At 29.0% G+C, this 14,860-nt stretch overlaps 1 protein-coding gene across 4 annotated transcripts in view; it reads right to left on the bottom strand.

Moving 5' to 3' along the window:
* LOC106681905 (NFX1-type zinc finger-containing protein 1) overlaps positions 1-13,322 on the bottom strand; it is a 20,531-nt gene extending 7,209 nt beyond the window's left edge. The window contains exons 1-4 of one of the 4 annotated variants that reach the window (XM_014422589.3): positions 13,104-13,322; positions 5,856-7,702; positions 2,885-2,968; positions 1,195-1,466 (exon numbers count right to left, since the gene is read on the bottom strand). In XM_014422589.3, coding sequence (XP_014278075.1) covers positions 1,195-1,466; positions 2,885-2,968; positions 5,856-7,702; positions 13,104-13,132 — 2,232 coding nt within the window. In that variant the 5' untranslated portion in view covers positions 13,133-13,322. Of the gene's footprint in view, positions 1-1,194; positions 1,467-2,884; positions 2,969-5,855; positions 7,703-9,221; positions 9,320-12,647; positions 12,991-13,103 lie in introns of those variants that run through there. The other 3 variants (XM_024360428.2, XM_014422661.3, XM_014422515.2) reach the window with 3 other exon arrangements.
* Between the last annotated feature and the right edge of the window lie 1,538 nt (positions 13,323-14,860).

Raw genomic sequence — 14,860 nt, 5'->3', positions numbered from 1 at the left:
GCATTCTTAGTTTGGATTGCCTGGTGAGAGGACGTACTTCGGCTGGAAGCGTGAAAGCTTGGAAGCCATTGTTAGAAGAGAGGCAACTTGTCAAGCAAGAGGAGGAAGCCATTTTGGACGGTTAGACAAGAACAATAGAAACAAAGAAGATTGTGAAATTGGTTAGTTTTGTTATAACTAAATTTGAATACATTGTAAAATAGATATTAATTAATTTAAGTTAAGAGTAAAAGTGTTTGTATTCTGATTGCCTAGCAACAATACGCCCTGAGATTAAGAGTCTTATTATATAATAAAATTATATTATCTATTTGATATTAAAGTTCTTAATTTGAACCTAAATTATACTTTATATTTGAAAATAGTTTTATAAAACGAGCAAAATTCATTTTATTTTTAATAATTAAAAATTATTACAATATATTTAATGTTATGGTTTTGCAATTTATTCATTCCTATTTTGAAATTAATATTAATTAATCAATTCACTTCAAGATTTTAGTTCGTTTCTTACTAAAAACAGTTTTTAAGTAAAGAAGGTTCAAACATTGCACTTTAAAAAGAAACTCGAAAGAATATATGTTGTTTTAAAAGAGAAATACCATGCTTTAGTCAATTAGAAAAGAATGGTATCATAGCAAGACAACACTTCTGCACATAAATTGAAGCTAAGTCTAAGCAAAATTCTCAGAAATGGAGGGTGTTAGGATCTTACCCTATTCTTCTTAGAGCTTAAACTTTGAACTGTCTTCTACAGTCATTTTTGAAGAGGCTGTCTCTTCAAAAACAACCTCTGTATGTCAAATAAGGATGTGAGGACCTTTTTGCCTCAAAAACCAAAATCTAGAGAGAATTATCACCACATAATTCAATTATGGTAGAAAAATGGATCAAACTAATTGAGAATCATGGTTTATACTTTGTAGAATAATTATAATGGCTTAGTTTTATATTGAAATATAAATAAAATTTTTTTTTAATACATCAAGTAATAAAAACAAATTGTGCAAAAAACAATAGGATTTTATTAGTTGTATTATCATATTAATACAACGCTCATCTATGTATCCATAAGGTCTACCAGGTGTGTTGAAACGTCAACATTCGCTAATAAATAGTTTTATATTATTTGTTTAATTTTGACAAACAACCTTTCCTAGATTAATTAATTAATGAATAATAAATTATATTTACTTTTTCTTCGGAGATATCATGATTGATAAAGAATACATTTTTTTTCATTCCTTTGACGTTAGGTAAGTCATTCACACGAGGATGGTTTAACATGTTTGGATATATTACAGGTGATAAGAGGGAAGCAATTTCTGGTCTCATTCTTCTCTGTTCTCTTAAGACAGAACACTTCATTCCACACCTGCCCATCCGCTCAAACAATGATACGTCCAAATTGTATTTTTCTGATCCATCTTTGCTAGCTACATTTGGCTGAAGTTGTTTATGATCACCTGTATTTAAAAAAAATAGTTATTACTTCAACAAGAATTTTTCATATTAATGACTGATAACTAAGAAATATAATATAATCAGAAATTTCCTTAATATTTTATTTAAAAAATTCATTCTCGTTGATATTGCTCATATAAAGTTACGTAATGAGCTGATAAGTTGGACAGAACACATAAGTTAAATCACCAAACATCATAAACCTCTCTAAACAGTTATACTTTCAAAATCAATTGAAATTGATCAGAGTGGTCAGAATGCTAATGTCAACATTTTTTTAAACTTTAATAAATCAATTCTATAAGATATTTATAATTAAAATAGTTCATGGTTATAACATTGTAAATGCTCGATAGTATCTGCACAAGACTATCCCCCCTCTATTAAAAAATAACTTTCAAACTGTTACAAAAACCATGTAAGGCCAACCAGGGCTGATATGGTAATTAAGAAATAAAAAAAATATATGTAAGATAATAATTTTTTTTTAACCAATTATATACATGATGTGGGTATTAATTCTCATTTATATTTTCGATCATATTTACTTCATATTCATGTTTTAGGAGATATACAATAGTATTATATCCCTCAGAGTGGATAGGGTTATATCTGAAGCCATTTTTGAAAAACATATTATATCTGCAAGGGCGTACCCAAGATTAAAACAAGGGGGAGGGCAAGCCATGGTCATACAGGTTGTGACATTTGAGCATGGAAAAGGCAAATGAAACCAAAATTTTAAGAAAATTATATTTAATTATACCAGTGCTTTATTAGTAATTTCAATTATTTGCTAAAAAAAAAAATTGTATTAAATTAATAATTTTTTTTCATTTCCCTCGCTGGGTAAGACCCATGCGTACCTGTTTTCTTATTTATAATTTGAAAATATAATTCTAATTTATTTTTGTATAATGACTCTATTGTAATAATAAAATTTAGTTTATTATTATAGATACATTTTTTTTTAAAAAAACTTAAAATGTTTTGTCTTTTATTTATTAATTCAGTCCTAAACTAGTATCTGATGTATATTAAAATGTAATGATTATTATTATTTAATTTATAAATGATTTTTAATTCATCATTTAGGTATACTGTTTTGTGATTAGCTTATATATTAATCTAATAGTTTGTTGATTGTTGTTTTATTACTTAATTATTATTACAATGATTGTTAAAGTATGTACTTTACAGGCTAACTCTATTTGTACGGGGGTTGTCCCATAAAAAAAAAAATTATTTTTAATAAAAAAAAAAACATTAAAATGTAATAAGTTGCTAAAACAATTATCCCCCCACAGATCAGCTATTTGCTTCACCATGCAATGGTGTGACCACACTTGACCATCATCTCTTTGATTGAAATAAAACTGATTCTTGCACAGATAAAAAATAACTATCGATTTATGCATACCTAGGAGTATAACATGTTTACAGCCCTTTGAAAGGGAAGCTACAACATGAGGTTCAAGTACTTCGTTAGCGTCTTCGACAATAGCTGGAAAAAATAAAATAATGTTTTAGTTTTCAATAAATATAAACCTGACAATATTACCTAAAATTGATTCAAAGTATGGATCATATACAATTTGCCAACTTTGTGAGATTTAGTAACAAGTTTATCTTTTTTTATAACTGATAATCTATTTTCTAGAAGTAATATTGTAAAGCAAATATTTTCAGCATGAATTCCTTAGTTTTCCAGAAGTTCATACGATTATCATTCACTACTATCAAAATGTATCTAATCACTTCTATTCCTACTTTCTGCTCACATACCCAATTCTAAATCACAAAAAGAATCCTCACAATTTGACATATTGTTCATGATAAACTGATTTATGTTTCAGGTTTATTAGATTATTAGTGTATTAGGTTTATATTTGTCACATGATTTATTCTTAACTGTATTAAAGCAAGTAAGCTGATATGGACAAGTCATGTGGTCAGAATGAAGTGTGAAAGCGTACGGAGGAAAATGTTGGAGCTGCACGTCAAGGAAAAGATGAAGACCAAGAAGCAGATGGAATGATGAAGTGGAGGGAGCGATGAAGTGATGAAGTGGAGGGAGATGCAAGGAATCTGGGAATCTACAATTTGAAGATGCCCAGGATTAGGAGGAATGGAGGAAGATAACCCAGGAGGCTAATGGTCATGTTGTTCTCTTCCATGTCCAAGATTCTAAAATAAAGATGCTCTCCATTTTTCCAAGATATCCTCTTCTAATTTTGACTAAATGTACTGCAAATAGCATAATAGAATAAACCAAGCGTTTAGCAAATTAAAAGGGAGATTCTTCACTAAAAAAGTATGAATGTATTGTAAAACCTTACTTAGAAAAAAAAATTATTCTTCAACTAATTTATGCAGATAAAAATGAATGTAGGCAATGGTTGTTCACTTTGAACACCCAAACAGTTCAAATGGCGCTCTCAAATTTTCAGAGAAAATTTCACATGGGCCAGGAAAAGAAATCTTTAAAGAACAGTATCAGACCAGCCTTTCAGTTAAATTGGCTGTTGGAATGGAAAAATATTTCTAAATAAATTAGAAGATGGTTGATTAACCGTGGGTAATAATATAAAAGGAAGATGGTCCGTATGCGGTCAAAGAAACTCAAATAGTAATTGAACTATTTATTGTGAGCAAACGTTTTGCCCCACTTTGCAGGGCTATACAAGATACAAACAACTAAATAATGTAACAACGTAAGATAATAGATAATGTGAAATAAAAGTAAACTAAGGTATGGCTAAAAATTATTTAAAATAAGAGAAAATTTATATAAAAATGAACAAAGAAAATAAAGATAAGATGAACAGTGAAAAGTATAAACAAACAAGAATTACAAAAAAGTATTAGACAATTAATGGAATAATAATAAATAAAAAATAAATAAGTAAATACAGTACATATTAAAAGATTGAAAATAAGAGAAGTAAGAATAAATTAAAATTATATCTTCTACAGGAACTGTTTCATTTATAATTACATCTTGTGAATGAAAAGGTACTTTTCCTTGTTTTAATTATTTTATTTTATATCATTAAAAAACAACAACAATGTTTTGGGGTTGTCACCTCATCATCAGATGTCTACAAACAAATTCACACTTTTCATTTTATGCATACAACAGTTAATCAATATATCACAATTTCTTTTTAAATTTACATTTTGTTTTCTCCTTATTAGTCTTATGATATATTATATTCCCTCAACATATATCATATATCTCCTTATTTATAATATGTTGGTTTTTTAATTATTAAAATTTGATATTAGTGACAACAATATGTTAATGTCAGCATTATAGCATGATCAAACAGTGAAATGGTATTTGGACAACGAGTATGGATAGAGTGGAGATAATTTTGGTCTAAAGTTGTGAAGTGGAACATAAATTGTGGGGTATTCCTAGAAGAAGTGATCCAGGAATAGTGATCGTCAGCCACAACTTGACTATTATACATTTGATGAAAATTATGAAATTTTATTTAATGTATTTTGATGTTTAAAATTCTAGTTAAAATTATATTTATTTAATTTTTACATTATTTTCACTTTTGTTCATATAAAAAATTTTATCTCTTAAATAAATAACCAATGATTTCTCCTATGATCAAATATTCTGGATTTTTTCTAATAATAAATTTAAATATTTAATAGTCAGTTTAATTTTGTATTAATATTGAATAATAAAAAAATTGTAAATAGATACATTTATTATGTAATGCTTCCATAGCAACCAAAAAAATTTTATGTAACCATAGCAACAACTCAAACATAACTTTTAGTTTTTTAAAAACATAACAAAATATATAAAGCATTGAAAAATTATTTAAATCATTACATGATGGTTTATTATTTATATCAACCAATAAAAAGTTTATCGAAATAATTATAGTTTATATATTTCTAAAAATTGAAAATTTGTGGATATTTATGTCAAGTTTTGAGTATGATTATAGGTTGATCTGTAATTCGGGAGTCAAATATGAAAAAAATTGGCCAGATAGTTTCATCGAAAAGCCATGAATGGCAGACAACAAAATTTTTAAATACAATTTTTGGATTCTACATGGCCTGAAGTGTAAATCCTCATGCTTCGAAGTGATTTGACATTTTTTTTTTTAGATAACTTATGGGTTTTTAGCTATCGGGGTGGTAACCATAGTGGTCAGGTATTCTTTGCATATCTACTATAAGATTGGATGACATTAAAAGGATTTAATCAGTTTTGATTTGACAACATACTTGTCTGAAAACTGGTAGTTCGAAAATACTGTTTCTAATCTTGTAATCTAAATTGTCTCATGTCTATAAAATATGCTATAGTAAAATTAGGATAATAATATTTAACTATACAATATGGATGCAAAACTTACTAACTTCCGGTTGCATGTTATCCAGCATACATCTAAGTCTTGCACAACCTGCTGTTGTTCCTCCAATAACTTCAACTCCTGCAGACAACAGTTGGTGAGCATCCTCTCTCTCACGAAATTCTAAGAATAACTTTTGCTCTCGATTGAAAGAATTTAATTCCTCATTTATTTTCTCATTCGTATCAATTTTTTTTTTTATAGTATCTTTTAAATTATTTATCGATTCTATCATTTCTCTACCTCCTACTCTTTTAATGAGATTAGAAACAGTACATTTTTTCAGAATGGCACTTTTAGATTGACCACCCAACCTAACAACCTTTCTGCCAGACATAGCCAAAGGTTCTAGAATACGATCTACAGAATCATTTTTAGATGAAATAAGCAATATAGGAGTAGAGAAGTGCTTATTTTGGATTAAAATGTTAATTATGTTTTGAGCTAGATATGTTTTTCCTGTTCCAGGGGGGCCCTGAATTAGAACAAATTCATGCGTCAAAGAAGTCTGGAGAGCCTCAATCTGCTGAAAATTGAGATTTAAAAGATCTCTTGGCCACTTATCTTTACCGAATAATTTTATTGTTTTTCCATCAATGCTATATTCTGTGTTGACATTGATATAACCAGGCATACAAGGGCTGACATCGGCATGAACAATATATTTCATCATAGGGAAACTTTGAGAATCCATAACTTGTAATACTTTCAGAACTTGGTGATAAGGTTCAAAAAATGTTTTTGGCTCGATCATGGTGTAACAATGACCCACTTTCAGCCACGATGGGTCACCGATAACAGAAACTTTCAAGGCTTTAGACCACTTTCTTTGCTCTTCTGGCAGTTCTAAAACATCGACTAAGATAGCAAGAATAAATGTCGAAAATTGGCTGTATTCAGAAAACAGCAAGAGGGAACCATTCATAAAAAATTTATTAATGTCATTAGGTTCCTCTTTATTTCCGACAACTATAGTGACTTTGTGAAAAAAACCATTCTTTGCGCTTTTATCAACTTCTATGGATTCTACTCTCACGCGATTATAGACATGAAGTTCTAAGTTTTCTTTGAAACTTGCGCCTCTAAGCTTTGCTTTATAATGAAGTAATCCTTCTCTGAGATTGCTTTCGAAATCTTCTTTATATAGTTTAAAATGAATATTCAGATACTCAACAAAATCCTTATAAGCTCCTAACGTCTTGTTTGGGATCAAATCCTTACTTTCAAAGATGTCGACCGGATGTGGATAAGCAGAACATTCTCTCCAACAAAGATCTTTTCTGTTTATATAAAGAGATTTTTTTTCGATAAGTTGCATCAATTCGCTTATCCATAAAACCAAATTATCACTTTGAAAACCTCTATCTAAAAGAGTTTCATGAAAGACTTTTAAAACAGACCAGAACCTATTATAATGGATACTAGACGGTGGTATTTCATTGACATTAACATCAAGATACAAAATTATGAAATGCAGTTCCTCCAACAACTTAGATCTATTTCTTGGCAATTTTTTCACTCCGAGAAGATAGAGCCTAATAGATTCTAAAAATTCTTCACAGTGTGTAGTCGATAATATTTCTGATTTTTGATTGGCGAGTTCATTTGGCAGATTGTATATAGGAACTAATGATCTTAAAACATCAATTAATTCAGAACTGAAATCAGATTTGAAAAACAGTTGCAACTCGAGTTTTCTTTTCAACAACATACTGGTAATCTTATTCAAATCTGAAGTACTGTAAAGACACAATAAGCTCTTTATGTTAATTTCAGAAGCCAAAAGTTCAGCAGTTTGTCGTAACGTCATTTCATTAGGTTCCATTTTTAGAGGTGATGAATCAGGAAACCTGTAAAAAAAAAAAAAAAAAAAAAAAAAATGAATTTACTCAGAATGAACAAGCGGGAAATAATTTTTAAAACAAATTATTATAGTAGCAGCTCCATTCCTTTTCTACCTACCCCTACCCTAAAGAATGAGACTGATTTATGAATGAGACTGATTGGTTTATGAATGAGAATGGTTTATACCTGAAATATTGATCATAAGCAATTATTCAACATGTGTACCAAGCAGAGATGGGCAAACATAGCTATAGTTGAAACTAATCGCTAAAATCGCCATGGATACGACCCTTATTCATGAATGAACCATTAATTAATAAATATTTGCTCAACTCTGTGGTACCAAGTTTCATCAAAATTCCTAAGTTTAGATCTACTTGCGCTGTACGATTTATTTTCGGGATCACCAGAGATATGCACATAACTCAGTATTACGCCGAGCTGAAGTGGCTCTATCCATCTTTCCAATGCTAGTATTTCCTAGCGTCCTTTCTATTCCAAGCAATTAATACTCAGCGCCCCATACTATATCCAAGAAAACCTGCATTCAAATTGAACGGCTGAATTTGAGAAAACATTTTTTACCCGAGCTGTATACCACTGAAACTCCATTCCCACAAACATACATCATGTACCAGCCCTTCCCTCGTTTAAAACCCTTATATTTAATTACCTTTTACTTCACTAATCTAATCCGATATTATAATAGTACACATGTACACCTTTTTGTTTTGTTTTTTATGTATTTAGTCAGTTAGTTTTTAATTTTTTTTTTTATCTCTGTATCTAAAATTATTTCTATAAAATTTTAATATAAGTTATAATTTAGTGTGGTGGCACTGTTTTTGCCTGATATATGTTGTAAAATTAGCAATTAATTAATTTAAATTAAATTTGTTCTAAAGGGCCAAATCCCAGAATAATAAACTATTTTTCATTTCATTACTTTTTCTTTTAACAATAAAGAAATACTCTGTTTATGTTCTATAATTACATCATCTTGAAGGTTGAACATTAGTCTATTTTACTACTTATTGCCAGTTCGGTTGATATATTTTTGAAGGTGCTGTTACCGTTTTTGTATTTCCATGTAATACCAATGATCCGCTATGTTATCTAGAAAGTGTTGAACTATATCTTTCACTTAGCTATCAGAGCTCAATAACTGAGTATAATAGATAGTAACTTAGTAACTAAGTTCCTATGCCCAACTATGGAGGGTGTACATTCATGTTTATTAAATACCCAGGCATCTAAAAATACCCTTTTTTGACTCCAAAACAAAATCACCATGACCTCACCAGAAAATTGTTTGTTTGAATTTTGACAGGCTTCGTGCCAACTGGAAACACAATAAATAATGAAAGATACTATGAAATACTGAAAAGATTCATGCAGACAGTTCAAAACTGGAGGAGAGGAAAGTTGAGCAAGGTTATAAACATTTTCCATGACACAAATCCAAACTTCACCCGTCAAATCCATTCTGCAATACTTTCAATAGAACTTCATCACACAACCTACCAATAGTCTGGAGTAAGCATCCAGTGAGTACCACATAAATATTTGTCTGGAAGATGATTCAGCTCTAATGAGATAAGGTTCATTGCTTTCTCAAGGACTGGGCAGAGAACATATACGATATGGTTATAAAAAAAAAAAACTGTCAAAGCATCTTCAAAAATGCATCAACTGATGATGTAATCATGAAGAAAAATGTTGTACAGAAAATAAATGGAATTTTGTACTTGTAAAAAATAGGAGACCTTACTTTTTGGATTAATTTTATATAAACAGTTGTGCTAGATTGATATTTTTTTTATAACATATATTTATTACTTTTATATTATTTATATATTTATTGATTCTTTTTATTATCCTTTTATAATTACTTTTAGCTTAATATACCTATTTATTTCATTTTAATTTTGTTATATGTTTGATGGAAAAAAGAGAGACAATTTTTTGAATTGAAATAATGGAAAAATTAAACACATTTAAAGAACGATAAAAAGCTAGAAAAAATAAAATAAATAAAGGGTGTAAGGGAAGAAATAATAAATAATAAAAAGGAAAAAAAAAAAGATCATGCATATCTTTAGTACATAATGGAAAAAAAATTGAATGTGACAATTTACAAAATTTTATGCTATGACTATTTACAATAATAGGATTAAAATAATTGTTCTTTACTAGACATAAGTATGCTGAGTATGAATTAGGCAGCCCAATGAAGTAGTGCAGCAAAATTTTAATAAACTGTTTTTCTCTCTCTTGGAGGAAACATGCTTTCCACATTTTGCTGTTGTTAAATTTAAAACTTCTACTTTTAAATTATTTTAAAAAATGATTTTCATGAATTTATGGCAATTCAAAACTCCAATCAAATATTCAACCAAATCACTATTCCCCCATTATTTGATTGATTTCTGATTTTGTGACAATGAATAATTTTCGAAAAAATATAATTTTCTTAACTGGTGAAGCGATCCAGATGGCTCTGAAATTTATTTACTTTTTGGCTTTTGAGAAGAAGAAACTGAACACCTGCTCATTGAAAGAATGTAAAGAAGAAGAGGAGTTTTTGATGAATTCTTAAAAACAGGGCATATCGATTCGTTTTTAATGTTAAAGTATTGAAAATATTTGACATTTTATTTGATAAGAACAGTTACACATCTGATCAGTTAACATCATTTCTGAGTTTTTTTACAGTGGGTTCTGGAGTCCTCCTGGGGCCCACTCAGCCTCCATGTGATGGGGACTCTTAATTGGGTAAAAATCTGGCAGTCGAGCATAATACTGATCAAATCACCTCCTTGCACAACCGTTGGTCTACTAACAGTACTTCCTTATAGAGTACTGCACCCTTAACGCTTCATGGGTTATAGTGGTACAGATTTAGTTTAACATCATTTCAAACAAACCAAGAGAAATGAAAACCTGAAATTCAGGTCGAAACATGAAATAAATAATTTTTGTTTCTTTGCTGACCGCACCCCTCCCTCCCTGACCATCTTCTCTACATATTCGTCTAGGGTCTCCGTCGGCCAGTAACATGGTGCCAATGACGTGATGACGACCATTCACGTACATATCACAACACCAGAAGCCCTGAAATTCAGGTTGAAACATCGGCACAAATAAATATTTTTTGTTTATTTGTTGATTGCACCCCCGACCATCACCATAAATTATTTTTTTAAGTTTTATCGCTTTTCTGCAATTGATTTTTTATCTTTTAGAGTGGTGATTATTGTATTAACTTAGTGATTTAATTTTCCTTCTGTTCTGGCTCATCCTAAAGCTAAAGTATGTACATCTATTTATATTATGAGATGTCTTTCGACTACCCAATAATTAATTTCTTTAAAAACTATTAACCTGACATTAGTTGGGGCCGATCTGAGACATTTTTGAGTTTCTCTTACTGTATAGTTGCATGTTCACGTTACCCTCTCTTCCATCTCACTCACTCATCATCATTTGCTAGTGATTGTGATTTAAAGAGCTTATTTTACTTACTAGACATTGTTTTGGTTTATTACGATCTTATAAACAGCTGCGATCAACCAAGTTATTCACTAATTATTTACTTATAAACATAGAATAATATATTATCAATGATTAATTGTACATAGGATAAAATATATGTTTAATAAGATTTGATCTGTAAAATTGCCATGCATATCATTAGCATTTGTCTTATTTTATATACAATTGCTTTTCTTTAATCTCTGTTATAATTTCCCTTTCCTTCTCTCATTGTTCGACATAAGACAATGCAGCATAAGGAAATTTCTTATAAATTGTGATTAGACGTCACCATAGTCACCTCATGACCTTGTTTTAAGCTCTGTGCATGCCCGGGTTTAAGTGTTTGATGTTTGAACACTTTACTACTAAGTTTAAACACCATTTTTTGGCTTCTTTTCAATTCTAGTCAGACCACACAATCTCAATGTTAGATATAATGAAATATACAGCGATACCCAAAATAATTTATATATAAGGTTGTTGCTCATAATATTACATTATACTTTGGATTATTGCAATGAGCAGTCAGAAATAAATTGTACAAGTTTTGTTTTCCAGTTCTGGTATTAGTTTCACAGTAAATAAGTATATTTGAATTCAATTTATGAAAATGAGTATATCAAATCGTTTAAATTTTTTTTGCAGGCATGTAAGCAATACTACACATAACTATTGTTTCATTTATTAAAATTATTATTTTTATAATCCTAGTGATGACCAAAATTTTCAAGAACTTAGACACAGCAAGAGACTAATAATTGACTCCTAGTTACTTATTTTCAGACAAACATAAAGAAAACTAAAAAAAGTATTATTAAATATTTATTCAACAAGGATAAAGTTTGTTGAATTATTCTTAAGTTTGTTTATATTTAGGTGACCAATTGGAATCCCCCAAATTTTGACAGTTGAATGCTAACTGCATTTAAAAACAAAGGTGTCAATTAGCCACTCTTAATCAAAATAAATTAAATATGCATAAATTATAGAAATAATTCACATTTGAAATATGATGAATCATAAATAGACCATTTATATGAATATGAATTATTTACAAATAAATTAACTTCTTCATACCTATGAAATAGTGAGAATAAAAGTCGTCACACTCACGGTTCATTTATTGAAAGAAATTATATGTTGAATAAATTTATTTAAAGTATATATTATATTATGTACCTAGACAATACATGTATAATATACACAAAGCATAATTTCAAAATATTCAATTTTTTTAAAATAAATGGAAAGTAACTTGTGTCACATTCATTCTCACTGGCTAAAAAGCAAAAATTTATGAAATTTATTGCATAAAGAAAACGAAAATGATAACAAATATGTTCTTTAATGGGTTTGTTTTCTTAATGCAGCATAACATTCAATACTAAAGATTTATATAAAAATTAACTTTACCTTTTGTAATGTCAAAAAATGATAATTAATTGCACTTAAAAATGTATAAATTCGATTGATTTAATATGTCAATACACAATTCAAATAGACACAAATTTAGGTTTGAACTACTTCTATGTACTTTGAAAACAAAACCACTTGAGGCTCTGAAAGAGAGGGGATACATCAAAATTTGAAATTAATCAAAAATCTTATTTTTGGATATATTAGCTGTCACAACCACACTAAAACATAACAAACCACAAAGCTAACATACGCTTGTTTTGAGTGCATTAGAGGTTTGGAGTTCTGTGAATAACAGATAACGCTCAAGTATTTGCTTTAATGACAGTTTGCTCGTTTTTTTTTCTCAAGGTTATCGTCAATCACCTTGAATATAAAACTATTAATTTTTATCTTGAACCATCGAACCGAGATAAGATTTCTGGTTAAAATTAATTGGTCTCTTCTACTTACTTTCGTGGCATGTTTCGTTTTCTACCCATGTTTACTCAAATCTTATGAACATTTTAATCATTTGGTATTTAGAATAAACTCGAAATACGACAAATATTTACTGTCTATTGCAAGAAAGGATTTTAGCCAAATGTTCTCTGATGTCTCAACTTCCTCAAGTACCACGTATACTTCCATATAATTATAATAATCACTAAAAAAAATGGTTTGAATACTTTATTGAACTTAAATTACAGCTTCTAGAATCCCGGGAAACCAAAACAATTGTTTAATTGTTGCATATTTTTTATAATTAATCCTCGTACATTATGTTCAACAATCACCGTATTCCATTCGATTCCCTTTATGTTTCTTACGTTTATTTATTTTTAAATAAAATAAAATATACGTTCATCATTAAAAAATATTAAATAAAATCAATGAAAAATTATATCGAAAAACCGATATTTCTCATAATGTGTTGTTTGTTAACTAGTTCATACAGTTAGGAGGAGTTTTAACGTGATGGTGATAGTGACAACTGTCGCAATCATTAACGTGTAAATTCATATTTGCTTAAATTCACATTTCTATGATAAATTCCCCATTTTTAGGTTCAATAATTAAATCTAGATTAAAATTCTATCGAATCGGAATAAACTCTTTATTTTAAATATTGTCAATTTACTTTAACGGTTTATTTTTTATTTAACAAAGCACGATTGTAAATTAGTTAAAACATTATATGTTTGGGTAATTGAAAGTTGAATTTATAGGTTATGTCGCACTATTTATACGGTTTTCTATGATATGCTTTCAATCGTGAAACATGGTAATTGCAAAAAAATTAGCAATGGTCATAAAATTTACAATGTTAAATCGTTTGTAAATTACAATGTTTTACTTTCAACCATGAGTCGCCTATCATAACTTAATACCAATTATTCTCTTAAGACAACAAATTCCTAAAGATTCAACAAGTTTCGAAATCAGCTTTTAAAAAGCCGGTGATGGCAATAATTTAAATTTATTAAAAAATTAAGTTACCACCTTTTACGTCTGCTTAAATTTTTATCATCTACCATCTAATTTGCTGTTATTTCGTTTCCTTTTATTTCGCATGTTTTAATTTTGACCCTTTTTAAAATTAAAATAGAATAGTAAATCGAATATAATAGCCGACAAAACAAGCGTGTAGATGCCTATATTTGTTACTTCTTTTATTTACAGAGCATTTGATTTGCTGCAAGCAGCTAAGGTTTATTATAATAATCTAGTATTAGGAATCATCGGGTCCATCCAGTTAAACAAAAAAGTTCTATAAAACCTATTTGTATAGCATATAAATACAAAAGACGCTTTTATTATCTTGTCATCAATAGGAAAATAAAGTGTATTTTATACTTACTTCATCTTGTTTAAATTATATTAATTTAGATCGACATTTTCGATTATGTGTACAAAATTCACCTGGTTTACAGACCTGTTCTCATAGGATTCCTGAATCTGTTACTAATCATTCTTTTTTATTATTAGCTTTCGAAATTTTAGGAGGGAGTACATTATTAGTAATTATTATTACTTTTTTTAAAAATAATTTAAACAAAGAACCATTGTTTTAATGAGTTACAGGGTAAATGTTCCAATTTTTATTGTATTTTAGTCAAAGGAGGGGGGGAGTTCATACGCCATCTCACTTAGGAGGGGGATAGGTATCTATGGGCACTCTAAGTTGACAAGTCATAACGTTTATCTTTATTATTATGCTCCTTTTTTAT

This window comes from Halyomorpha halys, unplaced genomic scaffold (assembly GCF_000696795.3).
Source record: "Halyomorpha halys isolate HHAL.00 unplaced genomic scaffold, Hhal_1.1 Scaffold2.1, whole genome shotgun sequence".
NCBI classification, from domain to species: Eukaryota; Metazoa; Arthropoda; class Insecta; order Hemiptera; family Pentatomidae; genus Halyomorpha; species Halyomorpha halys.
Note: the sequence above shows the minus strand (reverse complement) of the source record. Positions and strands in the feature narration are given on the sequence as shown.